This window comes from Abramis brama (genome assembly GCF_963993115.1).
Source record: "Abramis brama genome assembly, chromosome: 12".
Classification (NCBI taxonomy): domain Eukaryota; kingdom Metazoa; phylum Chordata; class Actinopteri; order Cypriniformes; family Leuciscidae; genus Abramis; species Abramis brama.
Window position 1 is genome coordinate 26,527,579 of NC_139974.1, and position 12,429 is coordinate 26,540,007.

Here is a 12,429-nt window from a genome sequence, read left to right on the forward strand (position 1 = left end):
GACACAAAATTTAACGCCCGAGCTGGGCTCGTCATACAGTAGTGGGAGGAGCTTATAATTATACGCAGTTACTGGTCTATCAGGGAACTTTTATTTTATACCCGATGTCACGGCGAAAAACTCGCGGCGACGTCATTAAACGTCCATTAATCGGCAACCGTACGTATTTTGTGTAGATATTGATGAAGTATTTTTAACTTGATTAATTATTTGAAAATTTGACTGTTAAGAATATGTCAATAGCACTGTCATTAAATGTACTTTTTTTTTTTTACAATACGATAAACATTTATTTACAAATAGACATTTATTTTTATTATTATTATAATATATTTTTTTGTATTTGTATCTAAGTTTTTTTTCTCAAAGTGTCACTTGTTGTGTCAGTGTTGTCTCAAAGCAGGAAGTAACGCTAGTGAGTCGCGGCAGTTGGCCTGCGAATGTGCAGTTTTCATGTGAGTCTGCTCAATTTAACTGTCAATATATATTATTCAGTGTTGTTATTATGTACTTACTGTCAAACATTTTCGTGCATATTTTATATTCATATTGTATTATACTCTTGAGTTACCGTATGTCATGATCCGTCGTAAGCCTTTCAGTTTCTCTTTCTCGGCATTGGACTTACACTACATAAGATTTCCATTATCCAATTTCCGTAACATCCAATAACCAACTATTTATAATAATCTAATACTACCTATTGATATCTATCTATCTATCTATCTATCTATCTATCTATCTATCTATCTATCTATCTATCTATCTATCTATCTATCTATCTATCTATCGTAAACACACTGTAGCAATAAATAAAATCACAAAACAATACAAATAGTAGACATTACACAATAGGTAGGTAGGTAAATTTCACAAAATCTGCCCATTTCACTAAAAAAAATAACGAAATAAAACCATATAAGGTCTTGCTGGTAACTGTGGCAGGAATGTCAGTTATCCGAAACCTGCTCAACTTCATACTTCCTGTGTGTTTACTGTTTTATTAGGATGGCTGATAGCCTGGAGGAGCGGAGTTTGGATGTTCTTGATATTCCTGATGATTTGGACGATGACCTTCTCAATCTCTACTTTGACAACAAGCGACGCTCTGGGGGAGGGAACGTGGTCTTTTTGGAGAGACGTGGAAACCAAGCGTTGGTAGTTTTTGAAGATGCTGAGAGTAAGACATCATCACCATACTGTTTTAGATATTGAGTTCCCTCTGTATGGATTCTATAAAATTACAGTATTACAGGCATATATAAGTGAAACATATAAAGAACTTGTTTCTCTTACACCAGCTGCTGTGAGAGTTCTCTCCAGGTCCCATGTCCTCAACAAGACCCCTCTGACACTGCGAAGGAAACCACCAAAAGACCCTGGGAAACTGTTGCTAAGAGGGCTCAGTCCAAACACTTCCCTGGACCATGTGGAACTTTTTATGGAAAACATTACTAGAATGACCTTTGAAACAGACTTCACCTTGTATCCATCTCTAAACAAGGACCTGGTTCTAGTACACCTAAAAAGACCTTTGCCTAAAGGTTTGTTGCTTTACATTGTACAGTATATAGGTACACTTTAGCCACACTTAAAATGTGTCTTTATGGTAGATAATAAAATATTAAACCAATTGGAAAGAAATATAAAAAGGAAAAAAGAAATATTGCACAAGCTACTTTTCAGGCAAAACATTTATTTTCTATGGTTTTAAAAGATAAAGTATCAATCTAATTGTCTCAAATTAAATTTAAAAAGAATAGAAATTAATTACTCAGGAAGGATGCATTGAATTAATCAAAAGTGACAGGAAAGACATTGGCAGTACTTTATTTTACGGTCCTGTTTTGCATGTACATACTATGTGCTTATTATAGTAATAACACTAACTGAGTATTAACTAGTTACCAACCCTGTACCTACCCCTAATCCTAACCTTAACCCATGTAGTAACCTTACATTACTCAGTACTTTCGTGGTTAAATACACTGTAAGTACATTGAAAGTGCATGTACTGTAAAATAAAGTGCAACCAAAACATTTGAAGCAAATCAGCATATTTTAATGATTTCTCAAGGATCATGTGACATATCTAGAACCATTTCAAATAAATTCACCAATGAATGTATAATAATAATTACGTATAATAATAATCTGTCTTAAATATTTTGTCATTGTGTACGTGATTCCATAGATTTTCAGATGCTTAGTGACGAAGTTTCCAAGAAGAGTCTAAATGGAGCAAAGGTCACTCTGGAGCAGGTAGAATCTACAGACTCGGTTTTGGTGGCCAATCTGTCCCCTGCCCACACAGAGGACATACTGGAGCTCTACTTTGGGAGTAGTCGTGGTGGAGGGGCAGATGTTCTCGGAGTTAGCATGCTGTCTAACGGATGTGCTAAAGTTTCTTTCAAGGATGTGAAATGTAAGCCAAGATGTTTTTCTTTAATCACTTTCTTGAAGTCCCTATTTTACAGTTCTGAATCTCAATTGAGCTTTGTCTTTTACAGCTGTGGACTGCATTCTTCAAAAATCCCATAATTTGGAAGGTACCGATTTAGTAGTCAAGCCGTACTTTGACTTCCTGCATGCTGTGGTGGATCAGTCATCTGTGAGCGCTCAAGACGGACAGGGAACATTAATGGAAGGGGTTAACCAAATTGACACGGTCTCATCCCAAAGTCCTACTGTTTCTGACCCAGTGGCGAGCACCACCTCAGCACACGGCGCTGCTCTAACGGACGACACCACAAGTATAGCGAATACAACTACCGTGTCTGCTACTGAGCCATCTATCCAGAAGGAATGTGTTAGCTTTATATCTGTGCCTGATGCCACTAAACATCAGCTGCTCAGTTTGAGTAATTTGCCTGAGAACCTCACAAAGGCTCACCCGAAATTTAATGTCAGTCTAGCAAAAGATGGCATCCAAATCAAAGGCCCTGACCAAATTGAGGTTGAAAGACTTAAGAACAAAGTTCTGGAATTCTTGACTGGTGTTGCGCAGGAGCACCTGACATATGACAAACTCAAAGCTGAGTTTCTTAAGAGGGAGGATGTAAAAAAGAGGTTAAATTTGTCTTTAAAAGATATAGCATCAACCTTCAGTGTGTCAGACTGTATGGTCACTATAACATCTTCATCCCGTAGCGCAGCCAAACAGGCCGAAGACCTGATAAAGTCCCAGATAGCAGAGTTTACTGTGCCGATGGCCAAAGAATACGAGAGTGTGGTCTTCTCAGAGGAGTGGTCGGACTTTCTGGTGGCTCTGGACTTCTGCTGTGTCAAAGTATCCGACACTGGTGGAGTGATTACTGTGGTTACCCTGACAGGGATGGAAAAGGACAAAAAAGACAAGATCGTTGAGTTTCTCAGCACACCACACCAGAAGGAGACAGTCCTGTCTATGGAACCAGGAATGCTCAAATTTCTGCAACTCCATCATCGAGATCTACTGGCAGACATGGGAGAGGTCATCTTATTCCCACTGGAGACTGGAGATGGATTAAGTGTTAGTTACCAAGTTTGCATTCGTTTGACTTATTTAATTGACATTTGCAGTACTAGTGGTGGGTTTGGGATCAGTAAAAAAATTGTTTTTTCTTTTAAATAAATTAATACTTTTATTCAGCTAGGGTGCATTAAATTGATCAAAAATGACTGCAAAGACATTTATAATGTTTCAATAGATTGCTATTTCAAATAAATGTTGTTCTTTTGAACTTTCTATTCAACAAAGAATGAATTGAGCAGCAAATAAGCATATTAGAATGATTTCTGAAGGATCATGTGACACTGAAGACTGTAATAATATTTAACATTATTGCTGTTTTACTTAAATCAAATAAATGCCGCCTTGGTGAGCATAAGAGACTTCTTTCAAAAACATTAAAAAATCTTACTGATCCCAAACTTTTGAGCTATGTTGTAGAATTTATTTAGGATGTTCACAAAATAATTTGTTAATAAATAAATAAATGTAAATAAATTAAGAAACAAAAGAAAGAATTGAAATAATAAAGTTAAATTATGCAATATAGAATTAAAGTATAGTAATTATATTATATATATTTATATGTATTACATTTTGTTCAACTCATATATTTAATATAATTGTTTTACTCATAATTCCTTCCTATGTGTATTCATTTCTATTATAGTGTATTATAATTTTTACATATACAATCAATCCCACTATGAATTGTGCGATCGTTGTCTTTAAATGTCTTCTATAATGCTTACAGATGCATCTGATAATCTCTTTATTTCACTGGCAGATTCAGGGAGATTCGACTGTGTGTCAATCGGCGGCAGAATTATTAAGTGCTATTATTGGCTCAATCTTTAAAAAGAACATTGTGATCAAGCAGCCTGGCATTTCCCGCTTCCTTCTGGAGGATGAGGAGGGTGTCAGCATACTGGCAGAGATGACAGCTAAATTCGAAGTCTACATAGACATGTCGAAAGTGCACTGGGAGCCTCTAGAAGACAATGTAATGTATCCAGCTTCATTCTTTATCTGTATGTATCTCAAATACTCAATAATACTTTATAGTTGATTGTGGTTGTGTTTTCCACAGGACATATTGGAGCTGGCATGGAAAATGACAAACTCTCAAAACTTCCAGAGAAGTTCTTGTGCAAATTTCATTCAGGAATCCAATGTTGGAGTACCGAATGGGCGCAACTCTACTGATGCACGTACTTCAGGTCATTATGGATCATTGTCCTGATTAATTCTTTACCAGTGTTTGAATTAGGAGATCCTCTTGTTTCAGTTCTTTTCTTTATGAAATAAAATACAATGGTAATCTGTTGAACCCAATGGTTACTGAAGGTTTTCTGTCTTTCAGCTCGTATTGAAGAAGCTAAGAAGATGTTGGCAGTTATTGGCAGCGATATAAACCCTCAACCTTCAAGTTTAGGATCCATGGACATAGAATCTCAAGATCTGTATTCAGACCCGAGCCAAGATACCTCAGCAGTGGCAGAAGATGAGGCCGACTCACCCCGTTCACTGCAGACCCTTGACCTCCAGAGCTCCTCTACACCCATGAACGCCTGCAGTCTAGACGAAGACGCAAGCCTCTTATTGGCGATTCAGCTATCAATGGAGAACAACCAGAGAACGGAAACAGAGGACATCCAGGCGGCTCTAGAACTTTCCAAGAGAGACTCCATGCCAACCGAGGAGAACATGCAGCTGGAGAGAGCATTTGAAATGTCATTGCAAGACGCCATCCAGTCATCCAATACAGCCGAGATCTTCGTATATGCTAACTACAACCATGATCTTGTAAGGGTGGACATTGCATTGGGCAAAAAGGTTGGAATGAGACAGTGTGAGGAGAAGATCGAGAACAAAAACTTGAGGAAACTCTCCTCCCATCAGAAGAAATGCATAGAGCTCATTAAGAGGAAGCATGCCGTAGAAATCAGCATCCAGGGCACCACCGCCATCCTCTCTGGCTTTAAAGATTACGTCTCTGAGGCCGTGATTGACCTAAAGAATGTCCTGAGACGGACAGAGAACATGATGAACGATGCTGAAATCGTAAAGGCTGTACAGTGGGTGTGGTACGAGCAGGGGTCATCTAAGGCGATGCCGTACCCACCAGATGCTACTGTGTTCATTGAAAATGCTTGGAGAGTAAAGCAGAAGAAGATTGATATTTTGTTCAACAATCAGCCATACAGCATTGACTTGGAGAAGATGGAAGAGCATAGTTTGGCATCCGGGAAATCTGTGCCTATTAAACGGAAAATGATAAGCACAGAGGACTTGTACACGGATGCTACAGGTACAAATTATATAAACACTATGAAATCCCCAAAAAGGAGAATACTTATGGCGCTTTTCCACTACACAGTACCAGCTCACCTCGCCTCGACTTGGTTTTGTTTGGTTTTCCACTGTGTAAAAGTTGTACCTGTACCTGCTTCCAGGTACTTTTTTTCGTATCACCTCCGGCGAGGTTCTAAGCGAGCTGAGGTGATACTAAAATGTGAAGTGAAAACACGGCAGACTGCTGATTGGTCAGAGAGAATCGTCACTATTCACTGCGTCATCATTGCACGCGCCAGACGGAGTATCCTGAATAAAAAACAGCAAAAACATCCAAAAACAGCATACACTCGATTTCCTCCATTGTCCTGTGTGTGTGGGTAGCGGGTGTGTCTCGCGTAGAAGATTAAGTCACGGCAGTTTCCTGCAGCGTCGCTATTACGACCAGGTACTATTGTGGAGGTACTATCTGCAATGGAAAACGGAGCGAAAAGCGAGCTGAGCCGAGACGAGACGAGGCGAGTCGAGTTGAGCTGGTACTGGTAATGGAAAAGCGGCATAAATGTGGAAGTGTGAAGTCCAGTTCAATGGTTTATCCGCCATTTTTGCTGTTGATGCCTCATTTTCATTTAGTGTGAAAAAAATGTGAAAACTAAAAATTGAACACCTAAATGAATGTTAAATTGGCATCCCTAATAGAAATGATATTATTTAGTTACTGATGTTTATTTTTTAGATGAAGATTACAGCCTGCTGTCCAACATGCCTGAAGTGTCTACCGTGGATGTAGATTCTGATGAATTTCAAGAGGTGGTCAAAGACTTCTATGACACCCTTCAGGACAACCACAACAAAATCAAAATCATTAAGGTACGATTCAACATAGACGTACACAGAGGTTGAATGGTAAAAGAAATTCAAGGGTCTTTTTTCACCCCATTGTGGTGGATGGGGGCTAACCTTGATTACTACAGGTTAAGGCTAATAATTACAATGATTAATTGTGTAATTTTTAAAACATTTTACTTAGGATTAAAGAGTAGAATAAAAATCTACATAGGCAGTATTAATGAAATAATTTATATGACTGTAGTATTGTGTGACTGTTTATAGTCTAATCATTATCAACAGATTTATTTAAACAAAAATAATTCGCCACAGGATAGTTCACCCAAAAATGAACATCTTGTCATTACTTACTCACCCTCAATTTGTTCCAACCCTTTATGAGTTTCTTTCTTCTGTTGAACACAAAAGAAGATATTTTGAAGAATGTTGGTAATCAGACAGTTGACAGTAGCCATTGACTTCCATAGTAGGAAATAAAATACTATGTAAGTCAATGGCTACCGTCAACTGGTTACCAAAATTCTTCAAAATATCTTCTTTTGTGTTCAGCAGAAGAAAGAAACTCATAAAGGGTTGGAACAACTTGAGGGTGAGTAATTGATGACAGAATTTTCATTTTTGGGTGAACTATCCCTTTAAGCCCCTTAATTTTCTAGGATCCAAAGTTTTAACTGTGAATGGTAAAGACAAAAAGAACAGGGTGATAATTTCTGAATGAAACTCATCCTCTCACTGGTGTAGTTACATAGCTCATAGCTTGTTTAGAAAATACATACACAATAGACACACATACCTTTAGCTAACCTATGCATATGTTTATTATCACCTCGGTGATTGCATTCACTTTCAATAATTAAATGTAACTTTGACAACGACCCCTTACTAAATCAACACACTAGCTATGTTCATTATTCTTTCTAATGTTATGTCAGGGCAATGTCATACCTTCTGTTCTCTTCTTTTTAAGTTCATCAAAAGGTGCACTTGAACCGTTCTCTTGGCCATTTTGAACAGCGCAAAAATGATGAAAGCTCGCTTGAGAGTGCGCAGCTCGTATATTGAGTTCTGATTGGTTAGTCGCTGTTATTTATAGTTTGTTAATTATCATATGTAGATAATTTTAATATTTAATTTGCATGATAAGGTTACATTATACACAACACTTTTAATGTAATGGGGATGATAAGGGGGGGATGGTGATTTTGCAGAGGGGATGTTTTTTGTCATTTTTTTCAACAAGAGGGATGCCATCTCCCTTCAAATCGAGCCCTGGTCTCACACCTTGATATCTGTCAGTGCATGTGCAGTTGAGAGGGTTTTTTTTTTCTATGAGCAAGACATCAAGACAAGACAAATCTTTCTTTTAGTTTTCTAGGTGAAAACCTGTGAATTCTCTTCAGAATCAAAATGTTTGCACATTGAATTATTGGTTAGGAATGATTATCTGCTTTGGAAATCTTCTTGGATGTCCACTATTGACTGTGTTTTCTCACACTGACTTTCAGGTTGAGAAGCTCATGAATAAACTTCTGAATGACCAGTACAGGTTGAAAAAGGCCAGCATTGAACGGAGCTCCTCAGAGCAACAAGTGGAACGCATCCTCTACCACGGAACCAGTGAAACCAGTGTGAAGGAGATATGCATTCATGGATTCAACAGGAGCTTCTGTGGGAAAAATGGTATTATGCTGTTAAGTATGCTAGAGTTTGCTGAGCCAAGCATTACTGTTAGAATTGCTCATACATTGGGATTTAACCAGGAACATTCTAATCATCCAAATGCATAGAAGGTTGTTACACTCATAAAAATAAAGATTCTAAAAGTTTTTTGGGTTTTTTGCAGCGATTCCATTGAAGAACCATTTTTGGTTCCCCAAAGAACCTTTAAGTGACCAGTTCTTAAAAGAACCATTTTTACTAAGTGTGAAGAACTTTTTTTTTTTTTTTGTGATTCTTTATTTATTAAACATTTTATATGTATAACTGTTTACAACAAAGCCCAAGATCTGCCCACAATCATAAGACTAAATAAAAAATAAATATATAATATGACAAGAAATTAAAATAAAACTGTGAGCAAAACAATATATAGAAGGATCTCAAAGTCTCAAAATCTCAGGATTTCAAACTTTTTGATAAAACCTCAATAAGGTGAAACCAAAATTTGTGTAGAACTTTAAAAAAATAAATTACACTATAAATAACTTTTTGTGGAATGGAAAGATGTACAAATGCACATGCCCTTTATCAAAAGCACATGCCCTTCGTTTTCTATAGGAAACTTTAACCTTTTTATTTCAGCTTTTTATTTCATACCAAGGCATTGTTTGTCATTTTCATTTAGTTTAAGTAGAAGTACTAAAATAAGTAAATCTAAATAAACTAAAAACTTAATAATAATAAAAACATATAGACATTAAAAAAACACAACAAAATGATTGAAATTTTGACATTTTAATTAAAACAAAAAAATCTAACAATAAAATCAATTCAAAACATGACCTGTACTCATACTAAAATATCACTGATATGAATTTTCTCTTTTCCCTCACAGCGACTGTGTATGGTCAGGGTGTCTACTTTGCGGTAAACGCTGTGCTCTCTGTGTCAGACACCTACTCCCCACCCAATGCAGATGGGCACAAGTTTATTTTTGTGGCCAAAGTGCTCACCGGAGACTTCACCGTGGGCAAACACGAGATGAAAACAGCTCCGCTCAAGGAGAATTCTGGCGTACCGGTCAGATACCACAGCGTGACAGATCAGATCGACTCCCCGACTTTATTTGTCATCTTCAATGACACACAAGCTTATCCACAATACCTGATCACATGCAAGAAGATCTATCGTTAATTACATAGTTTCAAATGCTTATGTTGGCATGCATTCATGATATCACTGGCAATCATGTCTAATCATTAAACTGATCTGCTCTTACTTTACTGTTGAGGATGGACTGTTGTACTTTAAGATTTTGTCTTAACAACAGTTGAGTGTTGTCACTCACTCTGTTTTCTTTAATTTTGTGAACATTTTTAATTCTTATATAGTGAAATACATTGCTGGATTTAAATAAATGTATTAAATCATAAGATATGTTGACATTAAGATATAAGATATGCTCACATTAATGTTTTTTTGAATGTCAAAAATAAAGTAAATAAATGCTGGAACAAAGTAAATATCTGTCTATCTATCTATCCGTTTATCTATCCATCCGTCTGTCTATCCATCCGTCTATCTATCCATCTATCTATCTATATCTTTCCATCCATCCATCCATCCATCCATCCATCCATCCATCTATCTATCTATCCTATTTTGAACGAATCAGTTGAATGAAGGATTCAACTCACTCATTTAAGCAGTGACTTGCTGCCCCCTCCTTTGTTTTTCATGTAAAACATTCTTTTGTCTCATTAACACAACTTTTATTTAGACAAATTAAATGTATTTACTTTCATATAGATTTATTTGATCACATGAAGTGTGCAGTCTTTGACTCTGAATAAGACAGCGTAAAAAAATAATATATACACAAACAATTGTTGCCCAAAACAACAGCAGACAAGAAACATGAAAAGATGAGCATGGAGGTGATGGATTTGATGGATCCACATCTGAGAGAATATAATGATCTGTGAACTCCACTGTTATGAACTGCATTGAATGATTCACTTTCTGCTGCTGTTCTAAACAATTATTCAAATTAGTTCAAATTGATTCCCTTCATATTACACTTGTTTTAATTGTCAGGAAGAGTCATGGATCTTTAAACTTTTAGTTTGCACACTTTTTTATTTACACAGATTAAAGGGGAAGAGGGACGAAGATCTGCATTAGGAGGAGTTGTAGTTGCGGTTGTGCTTGTTGATCCACAAGTGCTTCAGTTTCGGATCGTTCATGCGTTCAAGCAGCAACTCTTTTTCTCTTCGCTCCCTCTCCTTGATTATTTTCTTCTCCTTCCTTTTCTTGTCCTTCTCCTCCACCCAGGTGAACAGAACAAGGTCTTCCCTGTGTACTCCACATACTTGCTCTCCTCATCCTCTATGTCCACCAGGCTGAGTTGTGAAGGTGAAACAAACAGGAAAGTGAACGGCTGAGGCTTCAAGCTGGGAGGACGTCTCAGAGTAACGACTTCATCATGTGCAGGAGTGGGGCTTGGAGGAAGTTGTTTGGGATGATGTACTTGGGATGAAGAGTGTCGGAGGGAAACAACTTCATCAGGACATGGAGGAACCGCCAACAGTTTGGGAGGATCCACTTGAAGCGGAGAACATGGCAGGGATAACACATCCTCAGGTGCTGGAGCTCGAGTCGAGTTGAGTCGAGCTGGTACTGGTAATGGAAAAGCGCCATTAGTCACTGGCGGCAGGAAGGAACATCTGACTGTAGTAGGCACACTGTAAAAAAAATTACATCCCCAAGTCAAACATTTCTAGTGACTGATAACATCTAAATTTTTCAATTAGTCTGACGTATTATTTCTCATTGAGCCAATGTTAACAGACTATTGCAACAAGAATTGCACTTGGGCCAATTAAAAAATTTAGATGTGTTCAGTCACTAGAAAATTTTGACTTGGAGAGGTTAGAAATTTTTTACAGTGCAGAGGTTTGACCTCCACAAGAAGTGGCACTGGCTCTGTGATCTTCCGTTCCTTATGTTTTCTCTCCTTCCTTTTCTTTTCTCTAGCTTCCCTAAGCTCACTTCCTCCCTCCATTAACTTTTCCAGACTGTGGACTACCTTGTGGCGTCTCCTCCTGCACTTCCTGTCATTGGCAGTGGCGTCGAAGGCCTCACACTCACGCTAATTCTTGCGCTGCACACTGCTGTGCTCTCTGAGGTGTCCACTCTCTGCGAAACAAGTGAGCAGAACACTCAAACAGTTGTCTAAATACACTGCTAAACAGCGCCAGGAGACCGAATGCTGCAATTGAATTCAATGTTTGTCGTCGATATCTGCAGAAAGTCTCAAAAGTCTTTCGATAAAGTTCATTTTAATTTCAGCATTTACTAAAACATTATTAAAATCAAAAGTTGTATTTGTTACCTATAGTTAATGCACTGACTGTAACATAACATGAACAAACAATTTACAGTTGTATTATTAATAGGCACAGTAGCCTAACAAATGTTTTGCTCATGGTTAGTTCATGTTAGTTAATATGAATAATAAACAAATGAACCTTATTGTAAAGTGTTACAATGAAATCAAAGATTTAAATTCCTTACAATTTGGAGTTGGACATGGATTTAAAATTTCCTTTCACTAGATGTATTTCCCCAAGCTAATAACACTTGCATGGCCTTTGGATAGAAACGAATGACATTGTCAGACTCAGAATGCGGCTGACATCGAGTTATACCTACTTTTATTAAGCATAACTCGCATGCTGACGCAACTTTTACAATAGCATGGTAGGATACATTTTTTTATATTTTTTTTAAATTAGTATTAACTTATATACTTCTCCTGCTGTAGGATAAATGTTGTTTTATTTTTATTATTAGTATTAGCTTCAGTAACGTGCGGTGAAATCTTGTCATGGGTAGGCTGTGACCTATCAATGTGGCATATGTTCATATTCATTCAGTTAATGAAGCAACCCAAGTTCATATCAGTCATCATCACATCGCTGCCTGCATACAGCAAAGTCATATGTGAGGCTAATGCACAATCAAATCTAATAATCAAATTAATTGACACATCTATCTTATGATAGATATATATTATACAACAAACAAATGTTTTGTGCGGGACACAGTAAGAGAGGGAGGCGGCGCGGTGTCAG

The 12,429-nt window shown here is 37.4% G+C and overlaps 1 protein-coding gene across 1 annotated transcript; it reads left to right on the top strand.

Moving 5' to 3' along the window:
- Positions 1–51: 51 nt before the first annotated feature.
- Positions 52–9,816, top strand: parp10 (poly(ADP-ribose) polymerase family member 10). The gene is made up of 12 exons (XM_084130220.1): positions 52–159; positions 388–455; positions 1,008–1,180; positions 1,302–1,544; positions 2,195–2,425; positions 2,511–3,511; positions 4,278–4,493; positions 4,581–4,710; positions 4,854–5,801; positions 6,522–6,655; positions 8,140–8,314; positions 9,189–9,816. Coding segments are annotated over exons 2-12 (3,552 nt in total). The 5' UTR covers positions 52–159; positions 388–453; the 3' UTR covers positions 9,488–9,816.
- Positions 9,817–12,429: the final 2,613 nt, after the last annotated feature.

Coding starts and splice junctions, on each gene's coding strand:
- parp10 (XM_084130220.1), top strand. Junction 1,181..1,301: donor AGTTTTTGAAGATGCTGAGA/GTAAGACATCAT, acceptor CTCTTACACCAG/CTGCTGTGAGAGTTCTCTCC. Junction 4,711..4,853: donor TACTGATGCACGTACTTCAG/GTCATTATGGAT, acceptor TCTGTCTTTCAG/CTCGTATTGAAGAAGCTAAG.